Consider the following 18,004-nt stretch of genomic DNA (forward strand, 5'->3'; position numbering starts at 1 on the left):
CCCTATCCATTTGGACGTCTTTCCATCCACAATGTGCTTCATGAATTATGTCCCCCGATTTTGCGAAAAATCGCTTTTATTTTTAGCAATGTTATCTGCCCATCCCTTGCAAAATGTGGGCGTATCTTGTATGGCAACTGCTTGTTAAATTAAATTATGGCGATAGTGTTTCAATCCATTTAAATCTCGGCCATTGGATGGTCTAGAGCAGGGGTGTGAAACATGCGACCTTATCAGCCCACAAAGGGTTTAAATGTGGCCCGTCGAACAAATTTCAACAAACGGACGTGTTGATAATTCTTAGAATCTAGTGGTGGAAATCTTTTATTACTGTTTTCCAGTTTCAGTCAAACTCTTGACTTCTGTACTGTATGTCACAGATATCTAAGTTGTATGTAATACAAGAGAACTTGTTATCAATATTACTTCGTTGGCAATTTGGAAATCAGTCTTAAAAATTACCTGTGTCAGGGACGTTTGGCTTTGTTTTCAGAACTAAGTAAAGTTGAAGGACGTTTGGCTTTGTTTTTAGAATTTTTGTATATCCCTGGCACACTTGATGAAAATTTTAGTTCATGTTGCCCCTGAATCGAAATGAGTTTGACACCTCAGGACTAGAGAATTTAGCTCTTACATAATGCATCTTCAAACATAAATTATGCAAGAGCTAAATCTGTCTATTGCAAATCTTTCTTTAAGCCTGAAATGTTATCTAAATTATTGATTAGACATAATTAACTTATCCAGACCATAATCAACTCTCGATGCCATTATTAGCCTGCAATATTTACTGGATTTGAATACATTTTGTGATGGATAATTTAACATAAAAGTGGATAATCGAGACTTTGTTTATTATCACACCAAAGTTAGTAATGACGTTCAAGGCTAGCCAAAAATTGAATCGCTAATATCTCGGTTCAGAGTGAAGCAATTTGACAGAAATTTTCAGCATATTCTGTTTCCATTATCTATTTTTTAACTATTATGGTGAAAACTCTCACTATATTCACAGTGTCTTCATGATTACAGTCAAGATGGATACTACCCATCTACCTTGAATAGCACCCTTATCTCAATTTTTGTAAAAAATGTGGGTTATCCGGTTCATGCATGGTGCCACAGAATTCTACTTAATAAAAGAAACTCAGCAATGTATAGGCCTAATTAATCTTCCTTACTATGAAAGTTTCTAGGGAGGCCGAATGGTTAGCGCGTACACGTTGTATCATAAAGTAATTGAGTCAACTGGTGTAGTTTCGGGTCGTCTGTCCAATCTTGTGAGTTTTCTCCAGGACCTCCAATTTGCTCCCACAGCTAAAGACTCCTACACGCAAGCGAATTATTGAAATAAAATTGCACCATATTATGTTAGTCCCGAAATGACCTAGTTTGTGTCGAGTGGAGGTTAAACCCCATTTATCTCTCTCTCTCTCTCTCTCTCTCCACTTGACACAAACTAGGTCATTTCGGGAGGTCCCATTTCTCTCTCTCTCACACACTCACACACACACACAAATTATGTGAAAGTATGAAATGCTTGTGGACCCTCTGTCTAGTCTCCTAGAGGTCATAATTTTTATCCGATATTGATGAAACTTAAAATGTATGTTTATATTCCAAAGATCTCGATTCCTTGCGATGTTCGCGCTTATCGGTTCGTATCTTCCTGGATTACGGCTCCTGAATGTATGAAAAATCAGTTGTTTTTTGGGAGGTCTTGGCCGGGCTGAGTCATTTGCCCATTTTATCGACATTTTAATATTTTTGGGATAGTAAATGGCAATTGACAGAGAAAGAAAGTTGGATGTATATTAAATATTCATTATTGTTGACTTTGATTAGTTTAGGAAAAGTAATAATAAGAGAACAGGAAATATTTTGTGTGGTGACTCGTCCGCGACAGATTACATATCAAATTCACAGTTATTTGCTAGGAAGAAAGTAACTGAATATTGAAGGGAAGTACTATTGTGTAACTGTAAAACGCGATTGAAACATTTACGTTTCCCCCAAAACTGTATAGATAATAACTGTAGAATAATTATTCTGAACCCCCCGAAGCCAAGCGGGGGCAGTGCCTCCCACCCGAAAAAAAATTGCCGGCCATAGTTCTAAAATACCTACTGTTTGTAATAGACAGCAGTCAGGGATCATCACATGTTCTGACATCTATCTGCCATATATCTTGTACTGACTTGTCGTGGGGCCCCTCTCTTGTCACTGTGTATGTAATTCATTGTTCAGAGTTCGCTTGAGAACGATTTTCTAGGATGGAAAACGTGTTCGCGGCCCTCCAATTTTCCGGGGGAGAAACGAGAACCAGTGACGGATCACGGTAAGGACAACAGAGGTAAAGGGGTCCGGCAATTTCGTGACAAAAAAACAAATTTTTTATATTTCGTAGAAAAAATTAATGAAGACCTATTTCCCCAAAATTGTGAAACATAGTTGTCTTTTTCGGTGAGTTTTGAAATTATTAGGTAGGGGGACTCCAAGGGGTGTCTGTCAGTAAATTGATATCAAATATTCCATGATGGGTGGGTTGGCAGCGCGAAGTTGATACCAGAACTGAAATATTCCGTAACCCGAAATATTATATCTAGTTGACAGGTAGCGAGCGGTCTTGTTAATTGTCCAATATTTACGTCGGGCCCCGTTTCTCATTCAACCAACTCGCTTGACAACAAAAATCGTGAACCGATGTCATCGGTCCCGGGCTGGCCCATGTACTGGTAAAATGCACACTTTTCTGGAAATTTAAATTCCCTTTAGTTCTTTTTGTTAAAAAATGTATTGGTCACCTGGGACCGGTTGCTTAAAACTAAGTTATTTTAATGATTGGTTAAACTTTAACGGATCGTTATCTTGCAAAGTGTCGTTTGTTAACGGTCCGTTAAATTTGTGTTCCTGGGAAGTCAATTTCATTATCCGTTAATTTATGGGCTGGTTTAAGTTAATCCAAGAGAAGACTGTTTGTTCATTGGCTGAATTTTAAAATAATTTTAAATTTAATGTACGTGCCGAAGTGATGTTTCTAGGGGTTGTATAATTATTCCAACACTAACGACGAAAACTCAGATAAATAGTTAAAATTGTAATTTTAATAAACGATGTACAAAACTGGCTAACGGTCACAATAACGAGATAGGTATCGCTAGGGCGAGCCGGTCACCAGACTAAAGTTACGGTAGAATATAGAACCAGGGCCTATTTTAACGTGCCTCGAAATGAAAAATCCGTGCTTGGAGAATCTAAAATTCATGCTTTGAAAAGATGGTATAATGGTATGTTATGTATCCTTGTGAATCTGAAAAGATCGCATGAAGAAATTTAGCAAGTGTGTCATTAACAATCATTGTGATCATCAATCAATGCGTTTGGTTTCGATTCAATTTCGTGGATTGTATGTACATGTCGAAAAATAAAGCAGTTGTTGACGCAAGTAGTCAGCTGCATGTTACAGTAAAGGTTCGTCTGCTTTTGGGCGTTTCTCTGGACTGCCAATGATACTGATACGCAGCTATAAATACAAATGTCAATAGTATGCAAATTTTGATTTAGGCCTCAATTTTTGACCGCTTTAGATGCTGAGGATCAAAAGATCTTGGTTGAATACGATTTTGGTGCACCTGCTTGGATTATCATGGCCTTACATACACAGAGCGTAACAAAGTTTGTGAGCTTTATATTGTGACGAATTGAGAACACGGGAGCAAGAATCATGCCGATAATCAGCATTCCGCGACCTTCTGTTCCGAAGTTAAGCCCCCTGGAAAACCTTGTGGAAACGACAGGGACTTGCGTTTTAACCGTATTTTATTTTTTCACATTTAATGTGAAGCATTGGGGTCATGAGACGACAAACCCCATCAAGTTACCAAACTTTGCCAAAAACCTTGTGAACGCGATATATTCGATGTGTAGTATTGGGACAATAGGTTGAGCCCTATCGATTTTCCCTGTTCCCTATCCATATCTTACAGAATCTCGGCGTATCGTGTATGCCAACTGCTTGTTTTGTTTTAAAAGTGTAAGCGTGGTGATAATTCAGGAAGTTTTTATTTCACTTCTGGTGAGCCTTTTGGTCACAACTAATTTGGTCACGATTTCAGAAGGTTTATTCCAACACATAAGAGCTAATAACGGTGATGGAAGAAGCTAAATTGAGCTACCCAGTTCTGTGTGGAAAATCGTGAGTCACATTTTGGAAATTTTGTCGGAAACCAAAGGGGGGAAACCCAGTCAAAAAACTTCCATCTCCGGAAACCGTGCTTCGTCAATAAAACCTTAAAATAGGCCCTGTATAGAACATATATATACAAGCTTAGGATTAAAATAATTATATAATAATATTTGATCAGAGATGTTAAATTGTACATAGGAAACAGATGTTTAAATACAGACGAAGATATCCACATATGGTTCATTCCCATATCGCCGACCCACCGAGTTTTAGGGGGAAAATTTTGGTCGACGTTATGGGAATGAGTGGCCAAAACAATAGACCCAAGCTGAAGGATAAACCTCATTAAGCAGATAATTTTGGGAGCATCTATTTTCTATTTTTTTTTTAATTTACAACAATCTTTAACACATAACATAACACATAATAGATTCAGTCTTCCTTGTTCATATCTATGCTTGCAATCTTCAATCTTCCTGTTGATATCGGTGTTGATAGTCGTGATTCTTTCTCTTATTCACTCTATACTTAAAACCGCCAACACAAAGGTACCTGCCACGTTTTGCTGTAGGAATATACTTAGATTGTGACTGTGCATTAGCCATCGTAAAGAAATGAATATGAAATGCCTTGGAATGATTTACGTATTTACACTTATTGAGAAATAATCACAATGAACTGAATTTCGATCACCTGTCAGCTTCATGTTGAACTGCAGCCTATTATTTTATTAATTAATGAGTGAGTTGAATTGACAAAATCCAAGTTCATGTAATTTAAGTGAACTATATTCATTTTATTAATGTGAGTAAGTCGACTTCTGATAAAAATCAATTTCAGTGAACTATATTAATAATGACTGCGTCCCTGCCTCATTAACGCTTTTAATCCGTTTTAATCCCATCAAAGGGTGCCGCGGTCGACTTTCCAAAACTCGGGGGGTCGGCGATATGGGAAGACCCCCCCACATACCAAGAACGCATGTTAACTATAATTACGTAATATATATAGAGGATATTTGTCGTTTTAGAGTGAATAACATATTTTATTTCATCGAGAAGCAAGAAAACTTATATTTTCACGAATGCGTAGCATGAGTGAAAATATAAACGTTTTCGTGCTTAGAGATGAAATAAAATATGTTATTCACGACAAAACGACAAATGTTCTATTTATTTTATGATTTTACAATCATTTTAGGTAAAAACAACATGGACTACTGCTAGCCAGTGGAATAACACTTTTATTTCACTGATAAAACGCGGTATTCCACTACTGATCATAAAATAAATCGTTATATTAAGTATAAACCCAAACAGGAAATTAGTATTAACAAGACACTGAAGACAGTGGAACACTGTGCAGTCTCTTACAAAACTTGATTAAAGACAAAAATATAACTGTAGAATTTACTACAGAAAACACTATTAAAAAAACCCTATAGAATACTTTATTTAATCCTTTAGAAATTTTAGCATAAATTTGTTGGAAAAATCATGGGATTTGCACTACAGAACTGTAGAATATTTGGGGCCATTATTTGCTACAGGGCCCCAAACCGACTTTCCGTTAAAGGTAACGATTTATCAACTCCATGTCAACGGGTCGTTAAATGTTAACGGAGCTTTGAACAAGTGGCCCCTGGGTGTCTCATTCGTGTTATAACCTTGTGGTAGGACGTTAAACCCCATTTTTATTTCATTTCACTTTTATAACCTTGTGTTTAAATCACGATGTAAATGTAAAAGGCTTATATAATTGTGTAGATCCGATTAAAAATGTGTTACAACCAGTGCTTATTTATAACCTTTCTTAAACACACAATAATTATAGTAGATCTTCAACTTCTGACATTTTTAAACTGGAAAAAGATTATTGATCGGTGACGCGTGTTTTTATTAAGTAGCCTGCATGCAATGCCGGATTTACCATTTGGCAAATAAAAATGAAATGAAATGAAATGGAGTTTAACGTCCTACTGTTCTGCTCCTATGCTGGGCTAATGAAGACGGGCATACGCCATACAGTGTGCTATCTATGAGGGAAATTTTGCCCGGGCAGCGGCACTATCGCCTACTGTTATATCGAATTCCAACTGCCTAAGGATCTTTTACGTAATGTATACACGGGACCTCGTTTTTTTGTATCATCCGAAGGACTAGACAGCTGTCCTTGTCAGGCCCTCTGTCCTGTATCACTGACAAGGGGGAACCACGCCGGAAAATCTGGATGAACTTTCTCGGCCAATGCAATGATCGAACACTCGACCTCCAGGCTAGCGAGCCAGCGATTTACCCACTTAGCCACGTGATCTCCCATCTGTTAAATAAGGAACGTGCCTTGAAGGAACGTGCCTAAGCGCCAGCCAAAATCCAGGCCATAAATAAATAAAGTAAAAAAAAAAAGTTGTAATCTATAGATGCTGTAATCTTATAGTAATAACAGTACTGTCAAAATCATTGGTTCTGGAAATTATACGAAATATTTTACGAAAATCATCATTAATCATCATTGAGGATGTAAAATATAAAGGAATTAAATACTTCAAAAAATGACTGAATAATTAATCGACATGGATATCATCTTTCATCGTATTCTGGTCTAAGAAAACTACAAGTCAGTAAATGGTAGAGGGTTTTTGGCCGTATATTCCCGGTTCATAATTTTATCGAAATATTTCAGAAATAATATGAAGTGATCGTAGATTTTATAATTGCGTATAGGTCCTTGATAGCCTAATAGGCTTACTTATTATAATTAGGAGTTACTAATTCCTATTTATGTATATTTTATGCCCTATTCCTAATCCGAAGAAAGAGTCTACTATAAATACCATAATTTTAAGCAGGTGCCGATTACATTTTATACTATTTCCATAATTACGGCGTTACGACCCTTCCTCGGAGTTTTGTAAAATCATTATGTAAATTATAATTCAAAAGGATCAACGTTTCAATCACCTTTGTTTCGGGAAATAGCCTAATATCAACTAATACTATAGAAAATATAAGGCTCCGCGATTGCATGAAGGCAACATTTACATGTACACAACTTTTTGTGTAAAGCGGTCAAGTCACGTCACGACAGTAGATTGTCACACAATCTAAAACGATATTTGTATTCTAAAGTACAGGTGCCCCTTGAACTTGGACCATACCGCGCAACTTTGAGCACCTGTTTAAAGTTATTATCTCCCCTGTAACTATGGAAGTACCGTTATAATCCAATTGTAATAAATAGACACTGTCACATGATAGATGTAATGGTCGTTATGTTTATCGAGGTATCCAACGAGTTATAATAGCTTGATAACAACATATTGTCACACCAACAACTGTCGAAGAAAGTCTGTTTGCAACAGCACGGTGTTTAATTAACACGCCAAAAAAAACCGTATGTATGGATTTTATGACCTGTGCATAATTAATGTCATAATTTTATTAATTCATTTTGGAATATTTGTATCTGACGCATTTGATTAAAAATCAATTTTGACTTATTTAAATCAAGTAGTTGTACGAAAAAAAATATAAGATCTTTTCTGATAGATTTGACATCTTGGTCATATTTTATTTATTTTTTTTTATCATGTGTATATTTCATTTAATCACGAAGAATGTTATTGGAAAATAGAAAATCATGTAATTTTAATTTATAAGCCATAATTTTGTATATTGGTTTATTTTTTTAATCAAATATGGTTCTCTTCACAAGTAGTTGCAGGTACTTTAGTGCAAAACCATTAGTCAATGGCCTAAACATGGCACATGCAAGTTGTAGGCTACTTGGAATCTTAACTGTTTTTTTAAAATGGTTATAATATGAAATGACTTTTCTCATGCATGTAAAATTGAACAATTTTAAGTAGTTCAATAAAAAAAAATGTACCTCAATCAAATGATTATATAACTTATGATCAAGACTCAGATAGTTATTCTTATACTAATTAGGCTTGATAGATTAGGATAATCTATCCAGTTGTAATCATATACAGATTATCATACCTAACATGTTACCTGCTGAACAGTAAGATAATCCCAAGTAAATCAATATAGTCCAACATGTATTGGCATGTTGCGTACACTAAACGTTTTTTTTCCCCACATTTCTTTGATTCAAAATTGATTTTGGTTTACTTTTAGTTTCAAGATGACTGATATACCAGCACGGACAATACCAAGGGGCCCCATAGCTGCCATGTACAACAGTCCTGGGCCACAATATGGTTTACCAGGCCTTGTTGGTGAAATAAACCATGACCCCCGTAGTGTGCACACTAAGAAACCAGCTTATTCCTTTGGTTTAAAGCATGGAAAATACAGGGATGACTGTGGACCTGGACCTTCATATTTACTAAGTAACAGAGTATTCAGAGATGGTCTGGTTGGAACTCCTTCTTATTCCTTATATGGTAGACATAGAGACCAGTCATCGTATAAAACCCCCGGACCAGGAACTTATAAACCAAGTAGTTTAGCTGACGGTTCCAAACCCGCTCCTCCTAGTTATTCTTTCGGTTCAAGACACAGAAACCGCCAAACAGATAATTGCCCAGGTAAATACCCTCATCCTATAATAATAATAGACATCAAAGGAGAAATGTACAGCAAAACATAGTATTAACAAAAAATACAGTGTAGGCAGCACAATTAGATACATTGAGCTAATAAGCAGGGTTCTCTCTTCAAAAATTTGGCCACCCAGTGTACCCAAGTATAGACATAATTTTTCAGGAAATATGACAATTTTTTCGTATTTTCTTGATTTTAAAAAACAGTATATAATTGTTTTTATCTAAAATCTCAGAAATTTAACTGTATTGTTTGTGAATGCTTTAAAATACATCAAGATGGAATATCAGTTGACTAACAGGTAAAATATCAGTTGGAATATCAGTTGACTAACAGGTAAAATTTGTTCACCAGTCAATTTCCCCAAGAATTGGCATAGATTCTCAAATGTTACGATTTTTTAAGTCCAGTACTTGATAGTGTGGGCTGTTTACTTGCTGACCATCTTAGTTTGATAGATTTATAGCTAATCTTGTTATTAACTTCTGAGTCAGAGATATATCTGTGTAGACATCCTTTCATTACATGGGGTGATAACCTAATCAAATTGGCTAATACAAGGGAATAACTTCCTCACACCTATTACAGTCTTTCATTATTGATGATTAATTGAACACCATCAAGATAATAAGATCATTCATTAAAGTATATATTACAGGGTTTGTATCATGCTAGATTTTATACCTAAATTCAGATGCATACATGGCTAATATTAAAGCTAAAATGTTTAGCCATAAAAAAAAACTGGCCATGGGTACAAATTAAGCGAAGAAATTCACTCTAACCTAAAATGATAAACATGTTCTCTATTTCGTTTAAATTTTATTTTAGTACCCACACAAATATCTGAACAGTTTTCAAGGTTATTCGAATAGAGTTTTTTGTATTTGTTATTTTTGTCAGATTTTTGTCTTATGGAAATTAATGATATTAATTCTATGAAATCAAATTAATATTCAAAAATAATAATTTAAAAGGTTCACCATTTCCAGATATCAGACAAAACAAATTTAATCAATTGAATTAAAGCCAAGTCAGCATTTAATGTGACTGATATTTGATAAGAGTACAATAATATTTTTAATTATTTTATCGCTATTTTTTTTTTTTACTAGGACCAAATGCATATAATCTTCCAACAATGATAGGACCTTGCAAACAGGGTGGAAAATCTGAGGCACCAATGTATTCATTAACAGGGCGTAGTAAAATAGGCAGTTTTCATGAAGATCTACAAAAGGTAATTACACCCCTCCCCCCAAATGTCGGGCAACCCGACTTTTCGGGCAGATGGGTAAAGTGAAAAAAAAATTAATATACCATCTGGTTGGCCAAATCTAATAAAACTCTAATTTTACTTTTCTTTTTATTGAATACCGCAAATTTGTACTGAATTGACTATAGATTAAAACATTTTGTCTGGAGCCACTCTGCTTTGTGCAACATTTTTCGGGCATCGCTATTATTTGTGAATGCAGATTGGATGATCAAACGGGATTTCGGTAACAATACCAATGGACAACAGTTAAATTGGTAAATTTTTTCGAGTAGGGCGATACCACAGCTCCGTGGACTAAATGACTGATTGTTTGTTTGGAATTCAAAAGAAATGAAATAAAATGAAATGGGGTTTAACATCCTACTGTTCTGCTCCGAACTGGGCTAATGAAGACGGGCATACACCATACAGTGTGCTATGAGGGAAATTTTGCCAGGACAGCAGCACTACAGCCTACTCTTATATCAAATTCCAACTGTCAAGAAATCTTGAATCGGTTTTTCGTCCTATCTAAATGACTAGACAACTGTCCTTGTCAGGCCCTCTGTCCTGCATCACTGACAAGGGGGGAACCACACTGGAAAATCTGGATGAACTTTCTCGGCCAATGCAGGGATTGAACACCAGACCTCCAGGCTAGCGAACCAGCGTCTTACTAACTTAGCCACTGTGACCCCCTGTTTGGAATTCAGGTCAGTCACCTGGGTAAGTTAGGTTATATTGAACCACATTGAAGTTGCTGTATATACGGACTGGAATAGCAGGAAAACATGTTTGCGGCTGTTAAATTTTCAAAATTTTCTCCCAACAGTTGCATCTCCGTGGATTGTAAACGGTTGATTGGAATTCAGGTCAGCTACAGAATTTATAGGCTATATAAGACCACTTTGAAGTTGCGGTATTCACAGGCTAGAACACTCGTTTATGCAGCCGTCAAATTAAATTTTCCAAATTTTCTAGGGGAGGCCTGCACAATCTGATTCAAACACAGATCCAATTTCGTTTCGTTTTTTATAGTTCAAAATTTCGTTTCACTTGTCTTTACTTCTTTACTACACTAGGATCTGGAAGAGTTGTAAAATAAACCACGTTCTGGATGATGTGAGGGATTAGCCAATAAAATGCGAATTTTTGGCGTGAGGCGCACAGAACTGTGGGTAACCCACTAGAAACATCAACACTGATTGGATAATCAAATGTATGACGGCATAGGATCAAAAGCCACTCGTATGGCCCCCGACGCAAACTTCCGCTACAACCGGCAGAGCTTCATGTAGTAGAGGCAATCGAAAGTATAAAAAAAACGAAATATAGATCTGTATTTTAATCAGATTAATCTACGCCTTCTGTAAATGGGAATTTTTTCAGGCTCTATAGGTCTGCCCCCCGGAGGGGTGAGGGTGAGGGGGAATGGCCGAATGGTTAGCACACCGCGCTGTATCATAAGGTCTGTCATTGAGTCAACTGGCATGGTTTCGATTCCCCATTTGTGTCGAGTGGATGCTAAACCCCATTTCTCTCTCACCCAGGTCTGCCCCCCTAACATTGGACTTGCACTTGAACCTCCTACTACATTATATAACAGAAAAAAAATCTAATTTGTTGGTAAGTGGTAACAACAACTTTCTGTCTCATTCATTAAATGAGAAAAAAAAAGTCTGAGTTACAGCTTTCTGGTGCAAAGATCTTGTAATCCTGTATAAGTCCCAAAAGCCCTATAAAATTGTTATGTCCAAAGTTTTGATAGCAGTTTAATTGTACAGCTATTTACGTATAGAGATTAATGGTAGCTGTTCTTAGGGTTGTTTTAAATGTAAAAGGGTCTATTCTAGAAAAGTCCCATGCAAATATTTACAAAGTCAACTTATTGCTGTGTTTGTTTGAGAGCTAAAATCTATGTGTTAGCCCACAAACCATTATGAATGTGTACCATTATGTATATAAAGCAATTCAACTGAGACACCAAGTCTAGCATAACCATGCTAACAAAGTATTGCAATGCAAAATTTCCATTTTCTTATCATTTCTAAACATAAATATATTTTTTTAAAATGTTTCTGATATATTTAAACTTGAAATTTGTATATTATTTTTAATAATCTGAATATATCTACATATTACCATTTTTTTTATGTACTATAACATGTTATGTAAATGAATTGTATGCGGATTGCGGCCTGAAATGGATTTGAGATACAATAAAATCTTATCTTTTCTAATCAGGTCACCCATTTCCATAATTTTATTATTTGTAATGGTTTACCTAGTTTTTCTTTAACACTAAGATTTGACCTTTTGTTATGTTTATTCTGATTTGTCTACAACTTATAGCACCACCCACCCCCATGGCAACTATTAAATACATTTTGATCAAACCTCATCATGTTGGAACAACAATTAATTTTGATTTTCATACTTTTTTTCATGGTAAATTTGTTCTTTATAGACACCAGGTCCCAGTCATTATCCAGTGGTAAATACAGGTGTTTATAAAAATAAACCACCAGGTTATAGCATGACGAGTAGAAATGCAATGCCAGGTGATTCAACAACTAAACCAGGACCAGGAGTTTACAGTCCAGAAAATGTAAGTTTCACACCATCTCATTGTACCTTTCTCCATCAGTTTGGTGTGGTGTTTTCCCAGTGTCAAATTCCTGAAAATATAAATAAAGTCAGAAATAATTTATCCCATCACAATTCCTGGGATGTTGTGTTTGCTTACAAATCAAAGAAAGTGCCCAAAATATCATATACTATGATAAAATTAAATAAAACTAAAATGCCAAATGCCAGTTACCAGAAATGCTTAGCAGTTATTTTGGAGAAAATTCATTTGATCCATGTTTATTGTTTTGCTTTGTTTCAATAATATTTATTTATAGGTAAGACTTTGTTGCGGAAGTAGAGGAACATCATTTGGAATACGTCATTCCCAATATGCAGGCACTTTTTTTGATAGATCAGAAGATTGAGACAGATATTAATTATTAAATCAAATCAGTATGATGATTTTTTAAAAAGTTATATTTAGATTCTTTAGTAATTCAATAGGATGCAGACCAGTTATGCTTTAATAATACAATAATAGCATAAAGGAATACTGTTAGTATTTATTCCTTTAATACAATAGCAATAATCATTTCAACTCTATTCCTAAATTATCAGACATATTAGAAACTGATATCCAAGTACCAACCAATATTTAGTTAAAGGGATTATTAGCCAAACCGACAATTAAATTCTATTTAGATAGTGCTTTATAAATTTGACTACATAAGCAGAGACCTAATTCAGCATTAAATATTAATAAAAATGGTTGCCACATTAACCATGTAGTAGGCCTATATATTTTTTTACAATTTTAATAAATCAATTGAATGGTTAAAATATAGAACCAATCAAGTTCATAGTAACAGCAGCTAGTTCAAATTAAATAGTGAACTAGTGACTGTTAATAAAATCTAACATTTAATTTAGAACTTTTTTTTTTCTTATTTTATTTTGCTTATAATAAAGAGTAGTGCTAGTAAAACCCTCTTTAAACCATGTATTTCAGCTAACAATTCTTAAAAAAAAGAATTATTATGTAGGTAATATCTTATGATAGCCTACATGTTGGCACTATCTACTATTGGTATATATATTACTGTTTGGTAACAGTAAAATTAATTAAAATGCTAGTCAGATTCCCTAATCCCTCATTATAATCATCTCATTATCTTGATTATATCTTGACCTATTCCTACTTTTTATTAGAATTCATTTATCAACAATCTGCTACTGTGGTGAACCGGGCATTTTATTGGTCATCAAAAATTGATTCTGTTAGTTTCAAACGTCTGTATACAAGAAAAACATGTTACACAGTAGCTATAGGTCATGTCATATTGATGATGTGTGAATAAGAAGATATTAACTGAGAAGATTTTTGGTTATAATCCTGATTAATCACTTTTTGTAGCAATAGGTCAAGTTATAGCTAATTATTGATAATATGTGGTAGCTATGACAATATAGATTTCAGTCTTGAGGGCTTTGTTGGGTTTTTTTAATAAATGGTTAGCTATTCAGATTTTCCAGTGGTAAAATAGGGTTAGCTATATTATAGCCACAATGTTTTTTAATTCAAATAGTGATGCAATTTACATTCAAATTTGAATGGATACCCTATTTGGGTGGTGTTTTACAGATTTTTTTAGCAGGTAGTAATATGTATTTTTAAAACCATCTTAAATTTCAGGTTGAGCTTTAGATTTTGTTAATTTGAGATTTGGAATGTATTGGATTATCAATAAAAAAAACTAGTTCTTTGTAATCATGAACTATTTTTAGTAAAACTACCGATAAATGTTGCCGACATGCTAGGTAAAAGATTTGTAGAGGGCATCAATGTTTTTGAAAAACATTCAATAATCATTGAAGAAATAATAAACTATTTCTCTATTTTGACAGATATGGGTCCACAGGAAACAACAACCCAGATTTTCGTTTGGTATTCGTCACAGCCCGTATACAGCACCACTCATTGTAGATGTACAGGATTAATGAGGATAACCCTTGATAAAACTATTAATGTATTACTAAACCAATAGTCCATCATCTTACCTTGATTCCTACGCATTTGTGTCCTTCAGTGTTTCCTTCTCCTTAACTACTCAATATTAAATGATAATTTGTTTTTTTACAATTTTCTTTAATTTCTTGTTATTTTCTTTATTGATTTGCAGATATGTATTTTAATCTTTAAATCTTGTTGAAATGTATAGAAGTGTTAATTTTTTATATAAATTTTTTTAATGATTGTGTCTTATCGAGCTATACCATAACAGCATTATTTTAACATGAACCTTTCTGATACCTGAAAATACTAATATATATAAGTTATATCATTGATGGTTGTTTTTGTTAAATTGAATGTGATAGTTCATTAATTATTATCAATCTGATTAAAGCCGATGTTTAGGGTTTTGTAGGATTCGTGGGGGTGGGGGTGTCTACTATATTGCCATTTGACATATATTCTTTGAAGCCATTGTCCAGACCACATACACTCATTGTCTGTATTGGTATGCAGGTCTGCAACTTGAAGTTAATTCTGGGAATTTCAACATTCAAAGATATGAGCATGACTTTAAGGTTAAAGTATGATTGGCTTGTTGTAAATAGAAATGGCTGTGATATATTTGCCTATTCCCCATAGATATTCCCAGTGTGTAATAGATATGGAAGAATTTTAACAGAAGATAAAATAATTCAGGTAGCAAGCAATTCCAATCTAATTAAAAGTATGTTAAATTTCAATGTTGTGTAACAAAACAATAAATGAAATGAAATTGTAATATAATTTTAATAAGATTGGAATTGCTTGCTACCTGAATTATTTTATCTTCTGTTAAAATTCTTCCATATCTATTACACACTGAGAATATTAATGGGGAATAGGCAAATATATCACTATGTTTTAATTAACAATTAACACACTAATATTGAAAATGCATGGGTGCAGGGTATATTTAATTATAAAGCATAATTTTTTTTATTTAGATATTAAGTAAAGAGTTGTGCGGTTAATTTCAAATAGATCTAAGTAAAACTAAAACATAACTAAAGTATATGTACATATAGCTTTAATATTTTGTGAATTTAGCAAAATTATGTTGGCATTTGTTAGAAGTATTTATACTATATGCAAGCACAATACTATAACTGTAATATTAATCCTTTAGAATATGATGACAATTAGTGCTAATAACTTTTTCTGAATAGGTTCAGCTTTTAGGACACACCAATTTTGTTTTTTGTTTCACAGGCCTGCTATTGTTAATATTCACAGAATTAAAACAAAAATAAAACTGAAATTTTCACAATTGGAATATTCTGGCAGTTGTATTTCATCCAGAATAAGTAGAAATAGTACTACAGTGCGAAATCTGTGGAATACAAGTTTTTAATGATTGAAATAATAGTTTAAATTGTTATTTTTGCTACCAATAATATAAAAAAAAATGAGAAAACGAAAATCAAAGAACTAAAACATCACAGTATTTTGTTCACTTATCCTTTAAGACCTATACTGCATATTTGAAATAATTTTGATTGTCACTCCTGAATACACAAAATTAATTTTGTGTGGCCTTAGGTATTAGATGGGGATGGAAGAGCATGCCAAAATATCTCTATTTGGAAACATTAAGTGTCTTCTTTTTTCTAGCTAAATATAAATCACAGGATAAATAGCTGTCTCAAATTTTGATATGAAGCGGGTTATAGATCAATACTCACCACATTTACATCTATTTAAGCCAAAGAGTATCATTTATAGTACTATAGACGCTATTTATGTACATGTATTGAATAAGTGGTATCAGTTACAGCTAATACTTGATTCATTTTAAGATGCAGAGCTTCATTTCTATAACATTGCTAAATGTTTTTAAGCTAAAAGATTCTTCAATCAGTATTATTGTACATGTTCTAGCCCCAAAATAATTATAATTTTATATACATATATTGTAATATTTGGAAGGCTTATAATATATATATATATTGTTCAGTAATCCTATATTTTATATAATATCTTTAGCCAACTTGTAGATATATAAATATACAATTTGCTAGAATATATAGTTATATGTGTGTGAATTAATCTTTGATAAAACTATACAAAATAATACTTTTATTGCTATCATATTATTTTATACATATTTGCTCAACCAAAAAAAGGTGATATTATCCTGGTGTGTCAACAGTATTAAATCATTTAAAAAAATAATTAGTCTAAAATCATTGGTGTAAGAAGGTGAGTTAAAAACAAATATGCAAAGCTGAATGAGATTTTACCATAAAACTTTTACATATTTTAATATTTATTAAAATAAATAATAAGTATGGACTTCACTCCCTTCACTTCCTATATCTACTAAACAGCAAAAGAAACGTCAGGTTAGTATGTTACTCTGAATAGACGCATTGCATAAAACTTGCCAAATGTTTTTATTGTATATTTGTGACCACATCTCCCAAACACAGAATTGAACCCAGAAAATGTTCTCAAAAACACAACATGACTTCTGAGATGCACACGCTGTTTACCGGGACCAGCCCTATAAAATGCACCCCCATACCTGGTTGAATCATTCCATTCACACTATACAACATCAGCAGTATGGAACGACTCACGACAGCTCAGAGGAACCAGGCGCTTGTAAGACTCGACGCTGGCCACACTGTCCAAACCGTTGCCCATCACTTCCAGGACAATGTTCGGACCATCTACAGGCTTCACCAACGCTTCGGGCCACCAACACCACGGATGATCGCCCCCGAACTGGTAGACCAAGGGTTACCACAAGGCGATATGTCAGCCATGTTGTGCGACAGCACGTGCGGAATCCTTTCACACAGGCATCTGAGACAGCACGTCAGACACACATCGCCCGTGCCCACACCGCCAGAGATACTCGGGACTTTCTACAGCAGAACGGTGTCAACATTATGAACTGACCAGCCCTTAGTCCGGACTTAAACCCGATTGAACAACTTTGGGATGAAATTCAGAGGAGACTTAATAACGTTGTACCGAGACCAAACACAGCCGATGGATTGCGCCAGGCTTTTCTGAGATTGTGGTTCCAGGTGCCACGCCATGTAGGCTACAGACGCCAGAAAATTTTGAAAAAACAGGTTGCCGGAAATGCGGCCTGGCAGTATTTCAGGCACTGATCGATGAGGTAAAGTGTCAAACGAACGGACTTGCGAATCACGACGAAGCCCATTCACGAGCGTCAAAGCAGGGAGTCCTCCCCTAGAAAATTTTGAAAAATAGACTGCCGGAAATGATTTCTTATAGTATTCTATCAGGCACCAATCGTTGAGATAAATAGATCTGCCCAGATACCGTTCGTCGCCTGATCACTATAGTTTATCCAACTAGAGAACAATAAATGTCAAACGAACGGACTTGCG

At 34.5% G+C, this 18,004-nt stretch overlaps 1 protein-coding gene across 2 annotated transcripts; it reads left to right on the forward strand.

Annotated features, from left to right (window-relative positions):
- The first annotated feature begins 7,440 nt into the window (after nucleotides 1–7,440).
- LOC126809545 (outer dense fiber protein 3) lies at nucleotides 7,441–16,712 on the forward strand. 2 transcript variants are annotated; one of them, XR_007674912.2, is made up of 6 exons: nucleotides 7,441–7,579; nucleotides 8,329–8,741; nucleotides 9,873–9,997; nucleotides 12,483–12,623; nucleotides 14,492–15,197; nucleotides 15,482–16,712. XR_007674912.2 is itself a non-coding variant. In XM_050534173.2 (5 exons), the coding sequence occupies exons 2-5, from the start codon at nucleotides 8,336–8,338 to the stop codon at nucleotides 14,582–14,584; spliced, it is 765 nt and encodes a 254-aa protein (XP_050390130.2). In that variant the 5' UTR covers nucleotides 7,441–7,579; nucleotides 8,329–8,335; the 3' UTR covers nucleotides 14,585–15,278. The 2 variants fall into 2 exon arrangements, 1 of the variants encoding a protein (XP_050390130.2); XM_050534173.2 differs by lacking the exon at nucleotides 15,482–16,712 and having other exon boundaries at nucleotides 14,492–15,278.
- Nucleotides 16,713–18,004: the final 1,292 nt, after the last annotated feature.

This window comes from Patella vulgata, chromosome 2 (genome assembly GCF_932274485.2).
Source record: "Patella vulgata chromosome 2, xgPatVulg1.2, whole genome shotgun sequence".
Classification (NCBI taxonomy): Eukaryota; Metazoa; Mollusca; class Gastropoda; family Patellidae; genus Patella; species Patella vulgata.